Source organism: Martes martes (genome assembly GCF_963455335.1).
Source record: "Martes martes genome assembly, chromosome: 12".
In the NCBI taxonomy this organism is placed as follows: Eukaryota; Metazoa; Chordata; class Mammalia; order Carnivora; family Mustelidae; genus Martes; species Martes martes.
Window position 1 is genome coordinate 36936974 of NC_137900.1, and position 23046 is coordinate 36960019.

Genomic DNA, 23046 nt, shown 5'->3' on the forward strand with positions numbered 1-23046 from the left:
GGGAGGCTGCTTCCCCACCTCTCTATCTCTGCTTACTTGTGATCTCTCTGTCAAATAAATAAAATCTTAAAAAAAAAAATGTGTTCTAACAGACAAACTTCTTTAATCAATATAGATACTAAAATACAAGTAGATTACCTTAACCAATTTATAATAAGGGAAGAATAGACAGAAAGAGATCTGTATGATATTTAAAGAGCTCATATTTCCTTCTGGAGTTACATATTTCATCCAGATAGAAAATTTTGTTTGAAGTCATTTTTTTTAGTGTTCAATGATTCATTAGTTGAAATTATGACACAAAATACTATGCTTGATAACTGCTCCCACAGCCTAGTTAAACATTCAGAAGTTCTGCCACATAAACACAGTAAAGAACAAATGTTGTTCCCTTAATCTTAACATACGTTCAGGTAACGCAATATGAGAAAGAAAAATATGAGTCTTCTTTAAAATGAGTCCAAAAACCTGTAAGTTTTAAGGATTTCTTTTTCTGTCCAAGAAATGAACAAATTTAGACTTTGAAGGACAGATTTTAGATAGCTTCTAGCACTCTAATTAGGCTTCTAAATCACTGAATTTATTGAATATTAGAAAACCAAAAAATCCCGTCATGGTGAATATAACAAACACAGACTAAAATCCAAGCTGAATTACACTGGGGTAAAACTTATAGCTTCATGATATGGGAATCTTTATCAAAATCTAGTTTGGGAGCTTTGGCCTAATGTTTAGCTAAAGAAACTGAAGAAAATTTTAGGCTTAGAATCTAAGAGCAACAATTATTTATTATTCATCTTTGTAGCCCCCAAAGCCTAGCAAAGTACCTGGCACATAATAACTCGGTGAAGGTTTGTTGTATGAGATGAACAGAATGCAAAGCTGGAAAAGAAAAGAGACCTCCAAAGAAGCAGACATTCATGTTCTTGGAACATTTTTTAGAAATAGCCAATTTTTAGAATTGCCTTCCGTTGTGTTCACAGGGATTTTGGGAAGAAATGAGCAGCTTTGTCTCACAGAGTTCATTGGTTTATTCTCTAATGAAAATTATAATCTTTGGTCTGTGGCTTCACAATTTGTTGCTGAGGAATGATTATAGATAAAAAACAAAAAGATTACAACTCCTTTCAAGAGCAAATGAGTAGCAAGAGCAGATGAAGTCTTGAGGAAACAGAAAATATTTTAATGATAAAACTGCAGAGAGATAAATAGTGAAACTACTAGTCTTTGTAAAAGTTGCTAAATTTTTAGCATTGAGGAAAGGTGATTTTTCTTCCTCTTAGAGTTGACTCTGAGACGTGAATACTCCAGATCATTTTTCTTCATAGACTATGAGTAGAGGAAAAGTGAGTTCTGCAACCAGCATTCTTCCACTCCTTCATTTCAGTCAGGGCAGTGGATGGTTTCCCCATCTGTGCACAGAATCCTTGTCAGGAAGCTTGATCTCCTACACTGTTCTAATGATATACTGTCCAAGGGAGGTCCACCAAGGAAACCCAAAGGTGGATTGCCTACCTAGATGGAGAACCACTGCCCATCAAGTGGTCACTTCCCTGTGCACATAGTACCTCTCTTCCCACAGGATCTCTGCTGCAGTTAAGTAATATTATAACCTATTGAAGCACCTTTATTCACAGGTTGATAAATGATGTCCATTTCGATATCATGTTACACTTGGGAAGAGAGAGCTGCAAAAAGCAAACCAGGTTCCTGCTTCATTTTTTAAACATCCCCACATTCATTTGAGAAAAGTTACCATGCTAGTCAAAAGGATACCCCAATAAAAATGATATATTCCTTGCCCTGAAGAAGCTTTTATTATTATACTGGAAGACTCACAAGTAAAACATTGAAAACTGCAATCCTTTGTAGTATCAGGGACTCAGGTACAGCAAAAAGAAAATAAAATCTGCCCCATAGTGATAGGCACCTGTCTCATCTTAATTCTGGCCTTCCATGCTCAAGCTACCCTTCTGTTTGAAGACTTCTGTCTTCAAACAACTCCCTAGTGTCATTGGTTCCCTCCGTCAGTTGTTTAAGAACAATGCAAACAAAAGAAATATAAATCTTCCCCCAAAAGGGGGTGTCCTTGAATCTTTATAAAATATCCATTTAATATTCAAATACAAAGTAAATCCACTGAATTGTACATCTTAAGATGGTGAATTTTATAATACATGAATTGTATCTTAATAAAATGATAAGGAAAACACGGAAATAAATCACATAAATTTATTTTTTGCTAAGAACCACTGTTTCTTTCAATAAATAGAAATTGCTTTTTATCAAATAATTGATAGCCACCTAAATTTCTAATACTGTTTTTGATTTGGGTTCTCATATAGGAAACAAAGCTTCTTTGATGTTTTTAAATAACCTAAGTTTGACATGTATGACTATAGTTTTATTTACAGAAAACTTCCCCCTTTATTCATCAGTTTGTTTTTGTCTAGGAAGTCTACCTAAAGAAAAATCAGCTTTTGCATAATGTTAGATGCAAAACTGGTTGAATGATTTCAGTCACATCTCATTCAGCCATATCACTTATTTTTTCCCAGGAAAAAATGTCTTCTCTTCAGCAAAAAAACAGGGGTGGACTAGATTCAAAGATTTTAGGAATCCTCAAATATAACTCCACAGTGGAAACTTTATGAAACTGAATTCAAACCTCTGAAACTTTGGGACAGTTTTTTTTTTTTTTTTCTCTTTTGTAAGATAATGGGAGAATCCGTGAGCTGTGACAGGGAGGATCAATATGAAAGGAATAGAAAAGAACAAAAAAGGAAATCAATGCCCAGTTGCACAGCAACACCCACCAACTCCAATACCTAGGCTGAAAATTTTTATTCTCCTCATGTTTCAACTGATGACAAGGAGGTCAATTAATTACTATGGGGGGAAAACCAGACTGAGTTCTCCTACTTTTGCTAATGCAGCACCCTAACTGCTCTTAATACAAAGGGAGGCAGCATTTCACTGTTCATTAACCATCTTAATTATGGTTTCTCAATCACTTCAGTCACGTCTGCACTCCCAAGTTATAGAACACCAACAGAAGAGATTGGACTTACGCTTGTGAGGAGTGGGCAGAGGCATCACCACAATGAGAAAACAAAAAGGGAAACTGGGCTTCAGAACCTCATCTTTATAATCCGTACTTTTAGTTGTATTTTGTAGTAATCAGAGAATCAGAATTCCAGGCTTAGACAAAGAGAGAATCTAAAAAGGTTACCTAGTGCAATCATCCATCTGAAGCCAAACTTCTGCCTCGTCAATCTAGCTTATTATATGCCACTTGGCATACTGTTCAATTTCACAGAAATCAAAGCTAGAGCTAAAGAAACCAAAACCAAAAACAAACAAACAAACAAACAAAAACAACAACAATGGACCCTGAAACTAATGGAAAGAAATGTAAGTAGGCAAATTGTTTGTATAACTCTTCCATCTTGAAATATGGCAAACTCCTGATTGTGAAGCTAACAGCTTCTATCCTCTCAAATCATTTAGCAGCTTTTATATGAAATTAAATTGCAGAAACTTGAAACAGGATTTTGCATAGATGAAAGATGTTTTTAAAAATCTTTAGGTAAAATGACACTTTATATAGGTTTAATATATTTACAAAGTTTATCGTAGTGAACAAGTTTTCCTTTCATCATGGGTCTTATCTGAATTAAGTCGGAATTTGGTGATATGTAGAGAAGAGGACATTTTGCCAACATAAGTCTTCACTTCTTTTAATATTCAGGTTAAAACAAGTAAGTAGACTCTGGTCTATAGTTTAAAATGTCAAGACAAGAACAAGTCAATATTAACAACTCTCTCAGAGAGTTAAAACTGGGTCTTTATATTTTCCAATCCTTCCAACATTTGCTTCTGCTTTCTCTCCACTTTATTTACCCAGGGAATTGGTCAAGATCAGAAAACAAATGCTGTCACCATTATCTAGGAAAATTTATAGAGTCAACTTGGTGAATTGATGGTTTCTAGTCCATTAGAGTACAGTGCTAGTTTGTTTTCAGGTATAAACTATAACCTTACATCATCTTTAAACTTGTAATTTAAAAAACAATAAAATAAAAAGAACATAAGGGGGAAGCTGGTAATAAAGTTTCTTACCCAGAGGAAACCAAGTCCTTTTTTGTTGTTCAAAAATGTCCATGATATTGAAAAACAAAAATAAAATTATATCAATCAGAAATTTGGGCTAATGGGGCACCCGGGTGGCTTAGTGGTTTAAAGCCTCTGCCTTCGGCTCAGGTCATGATCCCAGGATCCTGGGATCGAACCCTGCATGGGGCTCTCTGTTTAGCAGGGAGCCTGCTTCCTCCTCTCTCTCTTTCTGCGTACCTCTCTGCCTACTTGTGATCTCTGTCTGTCAAATAAATAAAATCTTAAAAAAAAAAAAAAAAGAAAAGAAATTTAGGCTAATATGTCTTATTTGGGACCAGAAAATACTCATGAATATTATGCAACCATCTTAGTGGATAATGACATAAAATGTCTTATTTTAAGACCATAATGAAAATGGTTGTGGGAAGAAACACCAAAGGGAACTATTTATAGTGATCAGAACATGACTCTGAAACGAAGCCATGTGGGTTCATACCCCCATGCTGCCACTTACCAGCTGTATGGCCTTGGACAAGTTACTTAACTTCCTTGAGTTTCAGTTCAGTCCCTTCTCTTGTAACACAGGGATACTAATAGTACCTACTTGGAAGGACTGAATGAGTTAATATATGTATCATGTTGTGAAGAATGTCTGCCATATGGTAAGTGCTATACACATTTGCTATCATTATTATTGCTGCAAAGCTCTTTCTAGACTGTGAAGCCCTAGGTAATACTATCACCATAATATTAAAATGTTATATAGTTTAATACCGAAGAAGAAGGTATGAAGGAATATTTTGCAGACAGGAATAGAGGGGAGGGATGAAGAAGGGGGAAAGGGGGGAGATGGGGAGAGAGGGGGGAGGGAATTAGGGTGACAGAGGGGATGGGGGAAGGGATAGGAGGAAATTAGGAGGGGAGTATGGAGGAGGAGAAGTAAGGGGATGAGGGGGAGTGGATGAGGGGAGTAGAATGAATTAAATCAAGAATCTCCATGAGCCTCCGGCTAGAGCTTGAAAGACAGATGAATATCCACTATTGAGAAACATACTCAGTAAGTGAGAAATAACGCAGTTCTGATTATGCTACATGTCTGAACTTTTTAGTTAAAGCCAAATACACCAAATGCTATGTCTGTGATGAATAAAAGACTAATGTTTCCCAAGGCACTGCTAAATCCATAAATTCACATAATGTATTAACACTCACATCTTTCTCTCATCCTCTCTGTACTCCCCAACATGGTGGCATGGTCAACAATTTTTTTTTTTCATGTAGAATGACCAACTGTTTAGCCAGAGTAGAAAAATCATGGCAGATAATACTACCACACTTTTTTACATCTAAAAAGAAATAAGTAAAGACATTCCTATTATGTGGGGCAGTAATAGGCTCTCCTGGCCCCAATCCCTTCCTGCAGCATTGTTCAAATTTTCTCCAAAGCTGTGCTCATGAGTGCCATAAAAATAGATGCATTCATTTGATTTCAGGCGGGGGGGGGGGGGGGGGGCTACTTACAGCTTTAGTAGTAGAGACAGGAAATCATTTCTATGACTTGAGAGTACTTTTAAGATCACCTAGCACAGACTCCTTAGTGTTGATGTTACTACTTTTCAAGAATATAATCAACTTTTCAGCATGACCCTGATTTTGCAGTGACAAGCACAGAACACACTGGAGTCCCTTGAATAAGCCATGTCCCTTCTCATCTCCATGCCTTTGTGTGTGCATCTCCCTTACCCTGGGATCTTGCAATCCTAGCAAACTTCAGTGAGTCTAACTTGCATGCTCTCTGGAAAAACTCTTCTGTACTGTCCCTTCTTAAATTTTCCCCTCCCACCATCACCATGTCCTACAATTACCATTTTTTTTCCTCTGTTTTTTTTCTGGGAGACTATGGACTTATCCAGAGCAAAACTTGTTTCTTGACTTTTTTTTTTTTTTTTCTTACTTTCCAGTAAATGTTTATCAAACAGATGAAGGCATTCCAACGGCTTCTGTTAAAATATGGAAACTGAGATTGGGGGAGTTAAACAGCTTGTCTAGGGGCATTTGGATTCACAGCAGAGACCCAAGGCAGGTTCTACTCCTCAATGAAAATGAGCTTTTCCAGGTACTTCATGTGGATTTAATTTCCAGAAATTCCATTACATACAAAATATGAAAAGAACATGCAAATATCATAATCACCTCCCATCTTCATCACTGCTCACCTTCTAATTACTTTCATAGAGCCCATTTTTGGGAAAAGAAGGGACTCTTATACAAATAAAACAACTTGTGAAAAAATGCAGTGTTATTAAATGACTAACAGGTAGGTCTTGAGTTTAAAGTTCACAGTACTAAGGGCCACTACTGTTTCCTATGAGTCTGCTTTGTACAGAAAGGCAAAGAAGCAAGGCACCTGACATATAGTCATTGTCATAACAACCTTGTGAGTAGGTTAATATCCTCATCTTAAGTAAGAGAGAATCAGTCCACAAGAGGTGAAGTCACTTGTTCAGAGTAGAGCAGCACAATGACTAACTGGCAGAGTCTAAATATGACCCTTATTTTCCTTGACTTCCCACGCTCTCCCCAGCATCTGATACTGTTTCTCTCTACATGAACACACCACTCTGGCCCTAAAACTGCAACTCAATTTTAAAATTAAAAAAAAAAAAAAAAAAAGCCTCTTTTTTAGTTCTTGTTACAGTTTCTTTGAAGTTGAAAGCTTGTTTTGGCACTAGAAATACTTCAGGATTAATTGTTTCCTGAGAGCTTTGAGCTCCACATGGGAGCAGGTGGAAGGACGATTTGGACAATGTCCAGTGATGGTCAAGGGCCAATTAGTTATGGTGAACTTGTGTGCGAACAGTGATTGAGAAACAAAACCAGAGTTATAGGACTTTCCCTCTAGATGAGCATGATGCCCAGAAGGAAAAAAAAAAAAAAAAAGAAAAACAAAACATAAAAGGTCCAAGTATGAAAGATAGGGAATTTAACATTGGTAAGGAAAATGTTTGAAATTTAAAAAAAAATTGAGCACAAGAATATTTCAAAAATTCAAACAAAAATTAGCTTTGAAACTTGAAAATTTGGTTTGGTTGCAATTTAAGTTCTAATAAGTACAGAAGTTCAAAGAGAATAAAAGACTAAACACATAGACACACCCTGGTTTGGGATGTGTTTCTTCTACGGTGGACTGCTGTTTCTTTGTGTCCTACTAGATTTGCTTACAAGATGCAGAATGGTAGCCAGCTGAGAAGGGACTGTGTACTTTTGTATCTTACTTGGCGAAGCTGGTTCCTAGCTATGAACCAAAAAACAAAAACAAACACGCAAAACCAAAAAAACCCGTCTTCTTAGATTGGCAACTGGCAGGCCCGTCTTTACTATAAAAAACTGTAGCGGGAGTTTAATCAGTAGGTAGTTTTGTGTTAAATCTGAGGGGGTCTGTATTAAAATGTATTCACTTCTGTACTGTCTAGAGATAATAACAGTCTATTTTCTGAGAGAAAAGTTCTGAAATAAGGCTTCACTGCTGATACATCAGCTGGGATGTCAACTGAGAAAAGCAGCTCTTTTTAGAGAAAGACATTCTTTGTTCTTTTCGCTCCTGTTGCTGGTACTAGCAGTTGTGATCACAACAAAAGTATCTGTGAACTGTAAATTTAGTGAGACATCGATCCAGACACACATTTTGGTTAATAATCTGCTGCATGCCCAGTGGTGGACTTGCCACCGTGTGGCCAGCAGCATGCCGAGAAAGCGTAAACACCTGACCAGGAGAAGCTTATATTCTAACACAGGGAATGATCTGAATAAAAGAAAAGACAACATAGTAAGTGCTAATTACACTGCGATAAATTAACAAGTTTTCTTTCTTTCTTTCTTTTTTTTTTCTTCTCTTAGTATTGTTTATTTTACTGAACTCAACCAAATCCTATGGATTTGACCAATGCAAGGGATGGGAAGAGTCCAGGGTTTCACTGAATCCTAATACAGGAATTTTCTTTTTTCACATTTTAACATCTCTGAAATTGATGTGCATCTTAAAAGTGATGGTATGTATTTGATGAAACAGCTACTAAGACGAGTAAGCACTTGTATCTGGGACTTTGCTAAGTATTTCACGTGTATCAGTTTATTTTTAATTACATAGGAGGTAAGTACTATGATTACTTCCTTTGCAGAGATGAAAAAAGTAAAATAGAGAGGTTCAATTATAAGGTCACATAGCTTGATCCAGGGGCCAACCATAGGCAGGCTGATGCCAGCACCTGTGACCTTAGCCACTGTGCCACACTATTCCCATCATTAGCTCAATGAACAGAGGGCCCTGAATGGCAGCCGAGGGGTTTGGACCCAATATGGAAAATGTACTTAAGGGAATGGGTAACACATTTCTCACCCAAGCTCCCAGTCTTAGAATACCAGGAGATTCTACCTTGGATTTATAAACTTAGCCTTTCATTCCCATGAAGGCAGTTGGTTCATCCATCCCAGTATAAAAAAAGTGTTACTACTTTTTATTTTATGAAGTCTTTTTTTTTCTCATTCCATTACACAAACTACCATAATTTGTTCAAAATTAAAAAAAAATTATCTCATGTGGCTCATGTGTCAGTAATGTTTAAAAATGAAGGCTTTTCCCTGGTCTATTCTACTGTTCAACTTTACATAAGAAATGAAAACAGATCTCTGTCATACTACTTTCTTACTTCAGAAAGTTGCAGTGCTTTCAAAGCTGGGAAAAAGTCTGTGTGTGTGTGTGTGTGTGTGTGTGTGTGTGTGTCTCTGATTTTTTATTTTTATCTGTGTAATGCTCTAATGCATGTCCATCCTCATGAGTTTACACATAAATTATAAACTAATTGAAAGCAGACATGACAAGTGGTTTTGCATTATGAATGCTTGGAGGTTTATGAAACATTTAGTAATGAAGGCTTTAGCCCTACATTCAGGCCTCACTCTGGCACACATGGTCAAATATACCAAAAGCTTATTTCTAGGGAAAATAGAACATTCTCTTCTGTGGTTACTCTTTTGATGACAATTTTGTCCTTTTATAAAGAAATATAATATTTACCACTGGGAATGAAGAAATGGTCTATGGAGAAAAGAAATGTCATAGGAAGCATGTCAGGAAAACCTCTGGGTTTTCCCAGGAATAGGCATGAAGTATAAGCTAGTACCCATGACATTTTCATAGAAATTTTCAGTATAAATATTGATCTACTTGAAGACTTAGGTTTCTGGACCCTGTAAATCAGGCCACAGTAAGAAACAAACAGTAAAATATTTAGGTCTTTAGAGCAGGTGGGTTAACAATAAGAAGGAAATTTGTGGCCTGGCTCAGACATATTCCAGGTACATGTATGACCTTGAGCAAGTCACTCCCTTCTCAACTCTTTTTCTTTACTTCTGAGATGGAAAGTTTCAACCACATGATCTCTGTGGTCTATTTCAGCTCTCAGCACTTAAAAAGATGACATAAGCAACATTTTTTAATGTGTCTATATATGTTCTTTGCACTGTCTTGATATACTTCATTACTCATGAAGGAAATAACATATCTTTTTCTGTTACCTGTCTCACTAGAGTGTTGTGAAGATTTTAGCCTTCTAGACAAAGGTGCCACAAACATGCTGTTATTAAACCAGGACAGGACACCGCTATCTGGAATGCTTCAGATAAAAGGCTCATTATCATCTGTGCAGACAGGAGATGTGAGAGTGTTGTCATGAGCACAGGAAGAAAATCTCAGCCCATCTTGATGCTGAATGGTGGAGGACACTTGAGCACTGAGATAAAGATAATACACATCCATAGATGGCCGCAACGACTCTGGGACTGGGTTTTTGTGGTGAGAACAAAATAGATCAAAGGTAGGCCTTTGAGAATCACAGTTCCTCATTCTGCTCTGATCCGAAAAAAGACTGCTCTTCAGACTAGCTTTAATGTGTGTGTTTAAGACAACACTACTCAAAGAGGTAGTGATGATTAATCTTAAATTAGATGTTGGATAACTATTTATGTCTATTTGTAAGTCAGCTGTTAGGAACTTGGAAGAAAGTGTGAAGTTGTGACTATATTTAAAAGGAGGTTATTGTCTCAATTCAGGTATAAAATTTATAATGTACCTGAAGTACATCATACCTGAAGTATTGATATTGGGCATTATTTCTATGGGGAACTGCAACTTGAAAACCAAATTGGGAGATGGTTTCACATCTCTGACGTTATAACTATTCTTGCTAGTGACCACTGGGATGCCTCTGTGTAGGGGTCTTGACCAATGGGGGTGGAGCAAATACAACCAGTCAACAGTGAACCAATGCTGTAGAAAAGAAAGGACTTATCTATATAACCAAGAGATAAGGCTGTTTCCAAGTCATTAACTTCTCACAATACAAAGGACTATGGCACCAGTGTGTAGAAGTGAGAATTCTAACAATGCTATTTGCATGTTTAAGTAATTTGAACATGTAAGAATCGATTTACACTCCCCTAGTTGTTCTTCCTGTCTCCAGTTTCTCCTTTATTTCCATTATATACATTGCTGACAGATTAATTTTCCAATAAACCACCATGCAAGTGTGCTCTGTATTCTCATCATACTGTGAAACACTTTTGGCATAGGACTGATTATATTTTATTATAATTTTTCATTGACATGTCTGTCATTCAATGACATGTCTGTTCAATGAGGGAGCATACTTAACACAATTTATTAATAAATGCATAAAATTACCTCTCTACAAAATCTTTCATCAGCTATGTAAAAATAGTGCAACTTTTCAGCTGTCATTATTGACCCCCTTCTTTTATACACACACACACACACACACACACACACACACTGCATGTGTGTCCTGAAATTCACACATATATACACACATATTCCCTAATTTTCATAGCAACAGATTTTACAGATGAGAAACTGATAGGGTTATGTTATTGTGTAAAGCTACAGGCATACCAAGTATTCAAATCAGAACGCAAATTTATCTGAGTCCAAAGCCCACATTCATATTCTTTCCACCATTAATCCACCCATCCTTGCCAATGGTGAGTCTGGCAATGAAAGCTCATTATAATTCTTGGCCCTCTTTACTTTCCTGACTTCATTTCACTCTACTCTCCACAAGAAACAATTTGCTCCATCATAGCAAGTATCCTTAGTGCTTCCACTGACTCTATATACACTAGGGCGTCTTCTTAAAATGCAGATTCTGTTTCAGTAGGTTTGGGATAGTGCCTAAAATTCTGCATTTCTACAAGCTCCCAGTGATGTGGATGCTGCTTTTTTGTAGTCCATACTTTGAACATAAAACTACAGAGCATCCTTAAATGTACCTTCGATCCTTCCCTCCACAAAATGGTACTCAGTCTTTTTCTTCCTTGTTCCACTACCAAAACTACCTTTTCTTCATTGCTGTTCCCAGTTCCTCATCTCACTCTGATCTTTGCTAAATCCCAACAGCACTCCATTTCATTCCATTAGTATTTGAGATTAGCAGCTTGGTGTACTTTTTATTACTTTTGCATGTATACACTTGATTTTGCCTGCTAGACTTCTTGGAAGTAAAGGTTTCTTATAACTTCTGTATTCCTCCTATAACTTAGCATAGTGCTTTTTTGTAGTGCTTTGGTTGATAATTATTGGTTCTTCCTCCCAGCTCACAAGCTCCTTTCCATAGCAACTTCCCTCTTTCTAATCCAAGGAAGGAGGAAGTTGTATATGGGTGGACTGTTAGTAGCTACGTCCTCATATGTGTTTCCATATCAAAATGAGTTAACTGGAGTTCAGAGTTTGTTCTCTGGCATTTGGAACTTGACTGGAAAAAAAAAAAAAAGGTGTCTTTCTTCAGGAGCATGCTTTGTTAATGGAAACATAATCAGAGGTCATATTTTCTATATGTGGATGGCACAGACAAAAGAAGTTGGCCTAACAAGGGGAAGAATGAGGTCAGTCCAGATAAAAACACAAGGATGAAAACTTTAAAGAGGATGTCAGGAAATCCAGACAACAGTTCTTAAAGCATACCTATATTGTTAGCCTTTGGCTCTATCATAGATAATTTATAATAAATAAATCTGTAATAGATAATTTATAATAAATAAAGCAAACTCCTCTTTTTCCCCCTTACATAAACTGTCAGAGCTGGTTACTTACGATCAGTCTAATACAAATAGGATTTATGTATACGGTACTGATAATGTTAATATTGACTCTGATGCATGTCAAATGAATCTTAAACATCGGTTTATTTGCTATCTCAGGGGTTCCTGGAATGAAAACTGGAGGATGATGCTCTGTCATATATTACCCTAAACCAATGATGTTTCTTAAAGTCTTCAGAGCACCTGCATCAAAGTCACATAAACTGCTCTTTTAAAATGGACATTACCTGGGAGAAAATATTCGCAAATTATATATCTAACAAGGAGTCACTACTTCAAATGTACAAAGAACTCATACAATCCCATAGCAAAAAACAAAAACAAAATTTAAAAAAAATCCAAGCCAATTAAAAAATAGGAGAGGATCTAATGCACATTTTTCCATAGAAGACATACACATGAGCAACAGATACATGAAAATGTGCTCATCATCACTAATTAACAGGGAAATGCAAATCAAAGTACAATGATATCACCTCTCACCTTTTAGAATGACTGACATCAAAAAGACAAGAAATAAATATTGGCAAGGATGTGGAGAAAAGAGAGTCCTTGTGCACTGTCAGTGGGAATGTAAGTTGAAGAAGAGCTATCTGCATCCTCATATCCATTTTGGCATTATTTACAATAGCCAAGACATGGGGACAATTTGAGTGTCCATTGAAGGATTAATAGATCAAGAAAATGTTTTTTATACATACATATATATATATGTGTGTGTGTGTGTGTGTGTGTGTGTGTGTGTATATTTCATTCATAAAAAAGAAGGAAATTCTGCCATTTGTGACAACATGGATGGACCCTGAAGGCAATATACCAAATGAAATAAGTCAGTCAGAGAAAGATAAGCACAAAGGAAGATAAATATGATCTCACTTATACGTGGAATCTTAAAAAAACAAACTCACAGAAATAGAGAACAGATTGGTAGCTGACAGAGGTTGGGGTGGAGTGGGGAGATAGGGCAAAAAGGGTTAAAGGTGGTTAAAAGGTACAAACTTGCAATTATAAAATAAATAAGTCCTGGGGACATATTGTATAACACGATGACTAGAGTAAATAATATTTTATATTTGAAAGTTGTCAAGAAGATACATCTTAAAACTTCCCATAAGAAAAATTTGTAATTATGTAAGGTGATAGATGTTAACTAATTGCAGTATTCATTGTATATTATACACACACACACACACACACACATATATCAAATCATTATGTTGTATACCCCAAACTAGTAAAATGTTATATGTCAGTTACATCTCAACGAAAGGAGAAAAATAAATAAAACAGACATTCCTGGTTATCATGGCTGACTTATTGCACCAGCATACCTGGTGTTAGGACCAGAAATCTGAATTTTAATTACACTTCCAAAAGATTCACAGTCATTAGCTAAGTCTTTGTTTGGTGAGACCCTTACATACTATTCTGAATCAGTTCAAAGATTCAACAGCAAATGCAATGGCTTTTACAGATACCAACTTTCGGGAAAACTTTACTCCCTGCATTCTAGATCGCATCCTCAAATTCTGGCTATTTAAATTCTAGTGAAACTTTATAGTCACATGTCAGAAAATGAAAACTGGAAGTATTTATAAATATTTCCAAGATGGAGTGTTCTTGCTACTAATTTCTCAAGTTCCTTCTCCCAGGTGTCATTATATTCAATGTCTGAACCCAATTTCCTTTACAATAAAGGAAGTTCTCACATGATCTAATAAGGCTGGGTAATCTTAATCTATTTCCTCCTGTTCTGACCTCAGAATCAATGTAAACAGCCTCCATGACTCTAACTTCTGTTTCAGTCTTAGAGTAAAAAATTTAGTTTCATGCCTCTTGAGAGGTCTGAGTAATCATTAATTCACAGTGATTATGCCAAAATAATTAGATGTTTAAAGATAATGTGCCTTGTCTTTCTTCCATTTTCTTCACTAAAAACTAGTTTAAAAAATCTATTCAGATTTATATGGAAGATAACAAGTAAAAGAAAATTTTTTTTGGAAATGTTGCTCTGTGGCCTAAAATATTACATAGAGGTCTTTATCTTATTATCACAGATGAATAAAACACTTAAATATCTCCTTCATGGCTGTTAAGGCACAGTAGAGTCAATTCATGCCCAGGGAGCTTTAATCACAGACCATCGTCATGATAAATGGTGAAAAGTCAGTGTGGGCTATCATGTCAACGGCTACTGGGGGAGTTTTTAATGGGAACATTGGCAGCATGCAGTTCATAACTACTTTTAAGGAGCACTTCTGATTTAAAGGCTAAATGAGTACCATTACAGTATCTTATGTGTGGTATTTCTAGAGAAATTCCATTTTAAAAGGAAGCTGGTTACTGTAGTTAATGTATATAACAGATTTTGTGAATGATGCAAATATTGTCTGTGGTTTAAAGTTATATTGATAGAGCATGAATTACTGACTTTTAGGTTTAGCTATCAATTTTTAATTTTTTGTAACCCATTATATCATCCAAAATCTCAAATAAAGTATTAAAGTGGGTCCATGAAGGGAAAAAAGCCATGATAACAATAAAGAGAAGGTTGAAAAGGTAAAAGATTTCTAAGTTTTTCTTTATGTTGTCTCAGGTAGCACATATCATCTGCTTTGTTTTCTTTTTTTCTTTTTTAAACTCAATTTTCAGCCTCAAGCCCTAAACTAGAACCTACAGAAACTGTTTTTAAAAAACTACATAATTTAAAAATAGCCATTATGACCAAGAAGAACAGGGAAGGAATAAAGCAGACAATTTGAGAAAACAATACAATTCACAATCCAATGTGAGTTTCCTAAAATTACAAGTATTCTTATGAATGCTGGGAACAGAATTAAAACATATATATCTATCTTAGCAAATCAGAAAAATATAGTCCCTTTGTGTTCTATTGAATAGTTGACAAAGATGCTGGATATTCAAATAGAATAAAAAGGCTATCTGGATCTTAAGGGTAGAGGTCTATGGGGCTACAGATATGTTTTGCTTAGTACAATAATTTAAAATAATGAAAAAGCGACAATTTGAAGACTTCAGAAAGTCCATGCAAATATCCAGATTGCCACAGGCCCCACTGTTTCAGATTTTCTTACATGGATCTTCTTCACATACTTGATACCCATCTAGCCACTTGAGGATGGGGATCCTCTTAGAGGTTCTCTCTGAAAACAGAGAATGTTAGAACTTAGGGCACCTGGATGCCTCAGTTAATTGAGCATCCAACTCTTGATTTTGGCTCAGGCCATGATCTCATAGGTTCTGAGATGGAGTCCTGCAATGGGCTCTATGTTCAGCAGGGAGTCTATTTGAAGATTCTCTCCCTCTGTCCCTCCCCCCCATTAGTGTGCACAGTTGAACACACATAATCTCTCTCTCTCTCTCTCTCTGAAATAAATAAATAATCTTTAAAAAAGAGAATTCTTTAAGAATATTAGAAGTGGTAGGAACTAAGAGATCACCTAGTTCAACAGCCACTTTTAAAATTGATACAACAGGCACTTGTGGTGATGAGCACTGGGTGTTGTATATAAGTGGTGAATCACTGAATTTTACAGCAATAACTACTAATAGACTGTATGTTAACTAACGAGAATTTAAATAAAAACTTGACCAAAAAAGTTGATGCAACAGAAACCAAGAGGGGTAACAAGGATGTGTTTTAAGACTTTCCCATTAAGCAAATCAATAGAAACTCATTATGGCAGTATTTGAACTGCTCAGGTACCCAACAACCTTCTGTTGTTTGACACAACAAGAAGACTTTTTTGGGTACCTTTTCATCTTGTGCTAAGTCAAATTTAAACAAAAAGAATAATGGTGACTCAGTTATCACTTCATGAGCTGGTCTCAGTATGAGTTCCCATTACTGAGGAATGCCAGAAATATCCAATTTAAAAACTTTCTGCTTGATAAACACCACAATATCCAAATACACACAAATATACGAAGACTTTTCATTCACTTTCATCAGTAACTCACACAGAACTTATAAGGATTCTGGAATTTTATGATACTATACTATATTTTAAGTATACTATATTTTATATTTTAAGATACTAAATAGGCAACTTTCCAGGAACATATTATGATCTTAATATTAATTCTAGCATTATTTTAAGGCTGAAGAGTAAAATAATGCACATACATGTGTGTGTGTGTACATTATTAAAGGGTTTTTAGGTCAAGGAAAACTATACAGAGAAATCGATGTATTCCCTGTCATCTCTCTTTTTCAGGGAGACTTCTGGCCATGAATTAATTCATTCAATATTTAGCATCCATCTGGTATACAAAGAAGCTTATCAAGTCAATATATCCTATGAACTTAAAACCAGAAAAGAAAATCAACCTCATTAAGTAACACTGAATATAAAATATTCAACACGTCTTAAAACTACAACTACTATATTGATTATGTAGACACTTTCCAATTGCCTATTTACTATCAACTTTTCTATCTGATTCAGTGTCATATTTAAAAGAAAAAAAACCACGAATGAAGTCAGTTTTTAAGAATATAGTAAAAAAGAAGAGGGTGGCAACTCTTGAAATTACTTTCAAGGATAAGTGCACTGAAATACCTCATATTCCTGGGAAAACTTCAAGTTGTCATTTGCTTTCAACCTTTCAATGTGATCTGCAAGTTCCAAGATAGGAATTGGAGGATGGCTAGCCATACCTATTAAAAGGAAAGAAGAAACACATTTGAAAACAAATGAAAATGATGGTGACTATTCCAAAATATAGAGAATACTATAGTTAGAAATGGCCTGAAATATGTGAGTAGTAAAGATGTTTAATGTGAGGAAGCAGGCAGATAGTTTGGTTACTCAAAGCAGGACATGCTCTGGAAGGATGAATTTTGTAGCCAAATGAAAAGTCACCAAGCATAATCCGCAAACTAACACTCCTAGTGTAAAAGAAAGCGTTATTGTGCTATGAATCAATGCAGTTAGCTAGCGGAGAAAACTGACAGTCAGGCTTGATGTCAACTTCTGCTTTGAGTAATGACTGTTATGTCATTTCAAACTCCTTCTCCTGCACTGTGTGAAATGGAAATCGTGTGGAATTAAATGGTGTAAAGTGAACTAAGAAAACAGACACTGAGAAAGGCCTAAAAGGGAAAGAGTAGTAGCTTGATAGGAAACATAAAGTGATTTATGCATAATCAAGGAAAACTAACTTGAAGAATGAAGGTTACCAGTGTAACCGGAATCATCTGAACCTGCAAAGGAAATGATGATGTAAATAAAATAAAATAGAAAGAAATTGTTAAAAAATGAAATGGATAGTCTGATAGACTTTTTTTAAAGGACTGATAAAAATGTTGTAAGTTTTTACAGGATTCACTAGACATTGAGACTTGATTAAGATTGCTTTAATATTTCACAGACCTGGAAGTGACTGACATTCACATGCAAACATGGACACAAAGAATGACATGCATCACAGTTCATAGACGATAATCACTGATGACAAAATCAGACACCAAACTGAGGTTCAAAAATGTTTCCACTAGTAGCAGATTGTAGAGGTTGGGGTTATGGCCTTCACCTGGACACTTATAAATGGCCACACTAACAGCTTTGTGGTATTTGCCCCAGGTCCCCATTATTCAACCACCAGCAAAACCTACAATCTACTTCAGGTGTAAACATCTTTGTCCACAAATGGGAAATGAAAGCAGGAGAGTGACCAGATGGTGAAAGGACAGGGAGGGAAAGGGGATGGAAAAAGAAAGAAAGCAGTGACAGGGACAGCACATCTTAGTTCAGTCTGCCAGCTGAAGTGATATTAGTTTCACAAATTCTGTTTAAAATAATCCACCACTAATTTTGGTGATTCCTGTGTCTTTCCACTGTTTTCTCACTTTTCATGTGATGTACATTCTATTTCTTTGTTATTAATTTTAAAGAGTACCATGAAAGAACATCACTGACTCATGTCTTAGGGATAAAAATTCCAGCTGGCTAGAAAAACTTGAACTAGCATGCCCCCAGGGAAGACTCTGAAGAGGAAAAAGAATGGGGGAGGAGCTCAAACTGGAGGCCATGTTGACATTCTGCTGTCCTGGGACTCTTTGGAAGGTATTAGGTTATGGAATGGTGACCCTTAAGTCAGCAAGACATGTGATTATTTTATGGGCATTTTAGAAATTGTGCCATTTATTGAAAGCCACCCAGTAAGTTCCACTATCTCAAATGTCAAATTATCAATGGTTCTGGTAAGTTAAATAAAAATCTCTTTCTCTTCTTCCAGATAATCATTTTAATACAAGGTTATAATAGGTGGTGTTTTAGTGTTTATAGCTTTCAGTCAACTACAATATTAATGGAAGATCTCATAAAAATGAGTTGGCTTAGAAATAGAAACTCTTTGTTGCAGATATAATTATGTATTTGGACCAAAATGTTGGAGCCCACTTCTGGAACTTTTCCATATAAATGGTGGAATCAAACTAATTTACATTCTGTGGAGGGAGTAGGTGGGTGACAGTGGTCTAATAATTAAAGTGATCTTATCCAGATGAGGCACCCCCAATGACAAGAATGGAAATGCAAAGGCACAAGAGACTCTAGGCTTATCTGGAAATGGAAATGGACTGATGTAGACATCCATTACAGTGCTTTAACAGAGAAAATAAAGAGACAAAGATGTTTAGACCTTTTCGAGCGAATCGTGGGAGAGAGTTATTATCATATATGGACTGAGTGGTGGTTTGGCTAGAGAGGGAGGACACAGAGCCAATCAGGGAGGCGTAGGGGACTGAATTACTGCTCAAAGCTGCAAAAAGTAAAGCCAGTTGGAGATGGGAAAAGTATTAGTATAACAGCAGTAAAGACCATAATAATCAACCAAAGATGTGATCAACATATTTACTTTGGAAGCTAATTATACAGAAATCCAAGTAAATCTATACTGACTTCTTATCTTCTAAATCAGGATGTATATATCATATGCAAAGATAGCACAGCATTCAAGAATCATTGTTTAAGACACATCAATACGTATCATGTTCCATCACAACTCTAGGACAAGTAAAAATGGCAGAATGGATGTTTCACAGAAAAAAGAGGTAAACTTGTGGGATTCTGGTGGTATAGAAGAAGGAATCCCAGACTAGAATATGGATGGTAATTCTTCTGGTTTTGCCATCTACTAATAGGGACAAACCACTTGGAACAAAGAACTTCAAATTTTTATCGGTAAAATAAAACTGCAGAGCTAGGTAACTTCTGGAGTCACTTCCTTTATAACTCTCACTTCTACCTCCTGTAGATAGGATGTCTAAACATATGGAACAACAGAGAAGAGTCTCTTGGGCACCGTTTTCATGTAAGTGTTCTAGAAGTTATTGGACCTTTTTTTTTTTTTTTGACCCGTGGGGAGAATTTACTGTCTATAAACTAAAAATCTATGCAGTTTAATGATCAACTTTTTGAATTATTTAAGTTCAATACCATTTTCTTTAGCTAACTCAAAAGACTACGATGTTATTGTCAAGTATTTGAAACAAACGTCATCATAAAAATTATGCTACTTAATAAATCTGGGATGAAACTTTAACATGAAACTCTAGCTCATATCAGAAAATAATCCCCAAGGAGTTCCTAAAAAATAATTATATAATTACCCCCAAACTTCCCCATTGTCCAACATGGAAACAATTTTACATGATATAATCAAGCATGTTAGATTCTGAACAGAAGAGCAGACACTAAGAAAAAGATGAAGTTGATGTCACTGTAGTATATTCTCAAACTTCTGTCTGGGTAACCTGGCTATTGCTCACAGTCTACAAACAATATTTTTATTAGATGAGGGTTTTTACATTAGCATCATTTGAGATGCTTTAATTTTTTTTTTTTTTTTCCAGGCTGCACACCAGACCAATTAAGTCAGAACCTCTGGGGATACGAACCAGGCATTGATATTTTTAAAGTTCCCCAGCAATGACTCTTGGTCCAGTGGAAATTATGATGGGGGTGTGTCACTTGTTTATGTTTTCCTTTCAAAAATTGTATCAGGGTTTATGAGAATGTAATCAGCTTTTTTTCGGTAATACCTTGAATCTGCTCTGATTCTCCATTTAGTGAGATTTAGTACTTTAGCTATTATTAGTAGCAAAGAACTTGAAGTGCAGCTTACAGCAAAGAGGACTTGCCAGGGTCATGACAAATTGTTCAAGGCTACAAATGCACAACATCAGTGCATTTTAAAGGCACACATTGAATCTGAATGGTGCTTTCATTTTGAAGCCATGATATCCACAATATATACTGTCAAGATGAAAAATGGATGGATGTAGTCACTGAAATCTGCCTTAGGTTGGAGGAAAAATCATGATGGCTACTTTTAACAGGGTATATATTTATGATGGTTATGTCATGAAGGCTTTGTTACAAGAATTAAAACTTTAACATCATGGCATTTGAAGCCGAGCGGTGCCTTAGAGATCACTTAGCTCAGGCTTTTTGTTTTACACAAGAGGACTCTGAAGCCCAGAAGAGTTAAATGACTTTATACATTAGTCAATCTAGTAAATAAAATCCTAAGTAGTTTTGACATCTTTCTACTGTATTAATTCTGGAATGGTGGTGACAATCTTCTCAAGCAGGCGCAAAGTCTCCAGGGGCTGAAGGGGGCCTTTAGGTAAGGTAAATGACTGAAGACGACCAGGTAGGGCATAGCGAACACCTTCACAAACAAAGGTGCTCATGCTCATTTCCTTGAAGCAAGCTATCTTCTATGGCTGGATTTCATTTTCCTACTTTTAAAGGAGGCTCAAGAAAAAAAAAAATCTCTATTATATGAAAAATAAAAATAGGCAGGAAATGAATGGAAACTGACATTCAGTCTCAAGGTCAGGGTCATGTTTAGGGCTGGTGTACACTGTGGAGAACGTGTATAACGGGCCAAACTCATCAGCTCTAGCAGAAATCTTCCAGGTGGAACCATAGAGTCACAAGGTAAAAATTTTCAGGTTTTTAGTAGCAGTTGCAAACCCAGATTATGATGTGACTTTTCCTCAGTTTTCACCATTGCTTTAAAACTTTGTTGAAACCCAGTGGGAGTCAAAGAAAAGACCTCTGCAGGCCACATTTGGCTAACTAAATTGCAGCCTCTGTTTTAAAAGAGGAAAATGTTTCTTTGGTGTGTAAATTAAGTATTAATTATCCACAAGACAACGGGCTAGACATCAAATATTGTCTGGGGGGGCTTAACAATGTATACATCTCTCCTGGATCACTCTCTGCAAGTTCATTTATTTCCCCTCCTTTTCCACATTAATTTTGTCAATTAGGAAAATGAAGCTCAGAAGGGTAGAAGATTTGATCAAGGTCATCACTCTTAGTAAAACTAAGGCTACTGAGGGATTTGATCCCAGACCCTGTCACTTCTTATTTAGGATACTTTTCATTATGCCATACTGTCTCTTGTACCATTTAATGTCCGGGCAGATTGGTGCCACATACATAAATATGGACCTTTGAAAATGTTTGGACTACTTATGCCCTGCCACAGGGATCATAAACCATCCTCAGTTAGAGAAAATGTGTCAATAATAGCTTCATTTGAAGGTACGTCTGTTTCAGTGGTGGGAAGAGGGAAAAGGTGCCCCTATGCACACCCGTATTTACCAGGCACCTCTTGTCAACATTTTGTGATTTTCTACGAAAAAATGAACTAAAGGTATACTAAAGGTATATATTCAAAATGTTAAAAACTGTAGTATTATTTGGCAGCTTTTTAAAAAATCTCCAATTTACAATGTTTCTACCTTCAAAATATTCTGTTTAATTTTACTAAGTCATCTAATCAACAGTAATTTCAAACATCTATATGGAAATGTTTATCAAATACTTGCTTTATTTTGGCAATTTTAAAACCTTGCACTTAAGGCCAATAACCACTTTGTAATTATTTTGCTAAGTAAAGTTTTTGAGGTCACTAAGAGTGGGGGAACATCTTTTTTTAGGGGGGTGGCGAAACATCTGTTAGATGATATTTTCTGTTAGCATATATGTATGATGATTCAACAATACTCTCTTCATGGTTCTCCTTTCCAAAGAAACAAACAAACAAAAAACAATATGATAAAAGTCTGGAGAACAATTTGTGGTCATGGAACAGGGAGAAAATAATTTGTTCATCCAATCAATGGTGTATGTCTGTCAAAAATGTACTTAAGTTAACAGTCACAGAGAGAAACTTCATTTATAAAATATTGGTTAGATTTTAAAATAATTTATGTGCCATTTAGAATACCCTGAATGAAATACAAATACTCAATATTTGCAATTTGCTTCACAAATGAATAATGAGTTAAAGGCAAAAGAGAATATTGAGTTACATGATATAATTGCTACATGGCAGAACAATAATGACAATTTGACTTAACCCATGAGTAGGATCATCATTGAGGAAAAGATGTTCCAAGAGCACTTTTTCAGGTAAGTGCTGGATAGCATAAGTAAGACTCATTTTTATGGAGAATTTTTCAGAATGCAGAATTTAACAAACCATGTTTCTTTATATCAGAAATTTGCTGTTTCTATTCAATGAACCAAAGTTTTTTGAAATATACAAAGAACACATATGGTATTCTTAAGTAAGGTCATATATGTAAGTTTCTTATAGTATAAAATATGAAGATAAGTATATATAAATATGGATCTTGTTAGCATTGATCCAATTAATAGCACTGATGGATCAACAAAGAGGCTTCAAAAGCTTTTAAAGCCCATTCAGCTG

General features: G+C 35.8%; 1 protein-coding gene across 1 annotated transcript in view; it reads right to left on the reverse strand.

The window, feature by feature from the left end:
- Positions 1–23046, reverse strand: part of PTPRD (protein tyrosine phosphatase receptor type D) — a 401932-nt gene that overhangs the window by 92966 nt on the left and 285920 nt on the right. The window contains exon 21 of the mRNA XM_080820332.1: positions 16872–16969. Within this exon, the coding sequence (XP_080676458.1) occupies positions 16872–16969 (98 nt within the window). The remainder of the gene's footprint in view (positions 1–16871; positions 16970–23046) is intronic.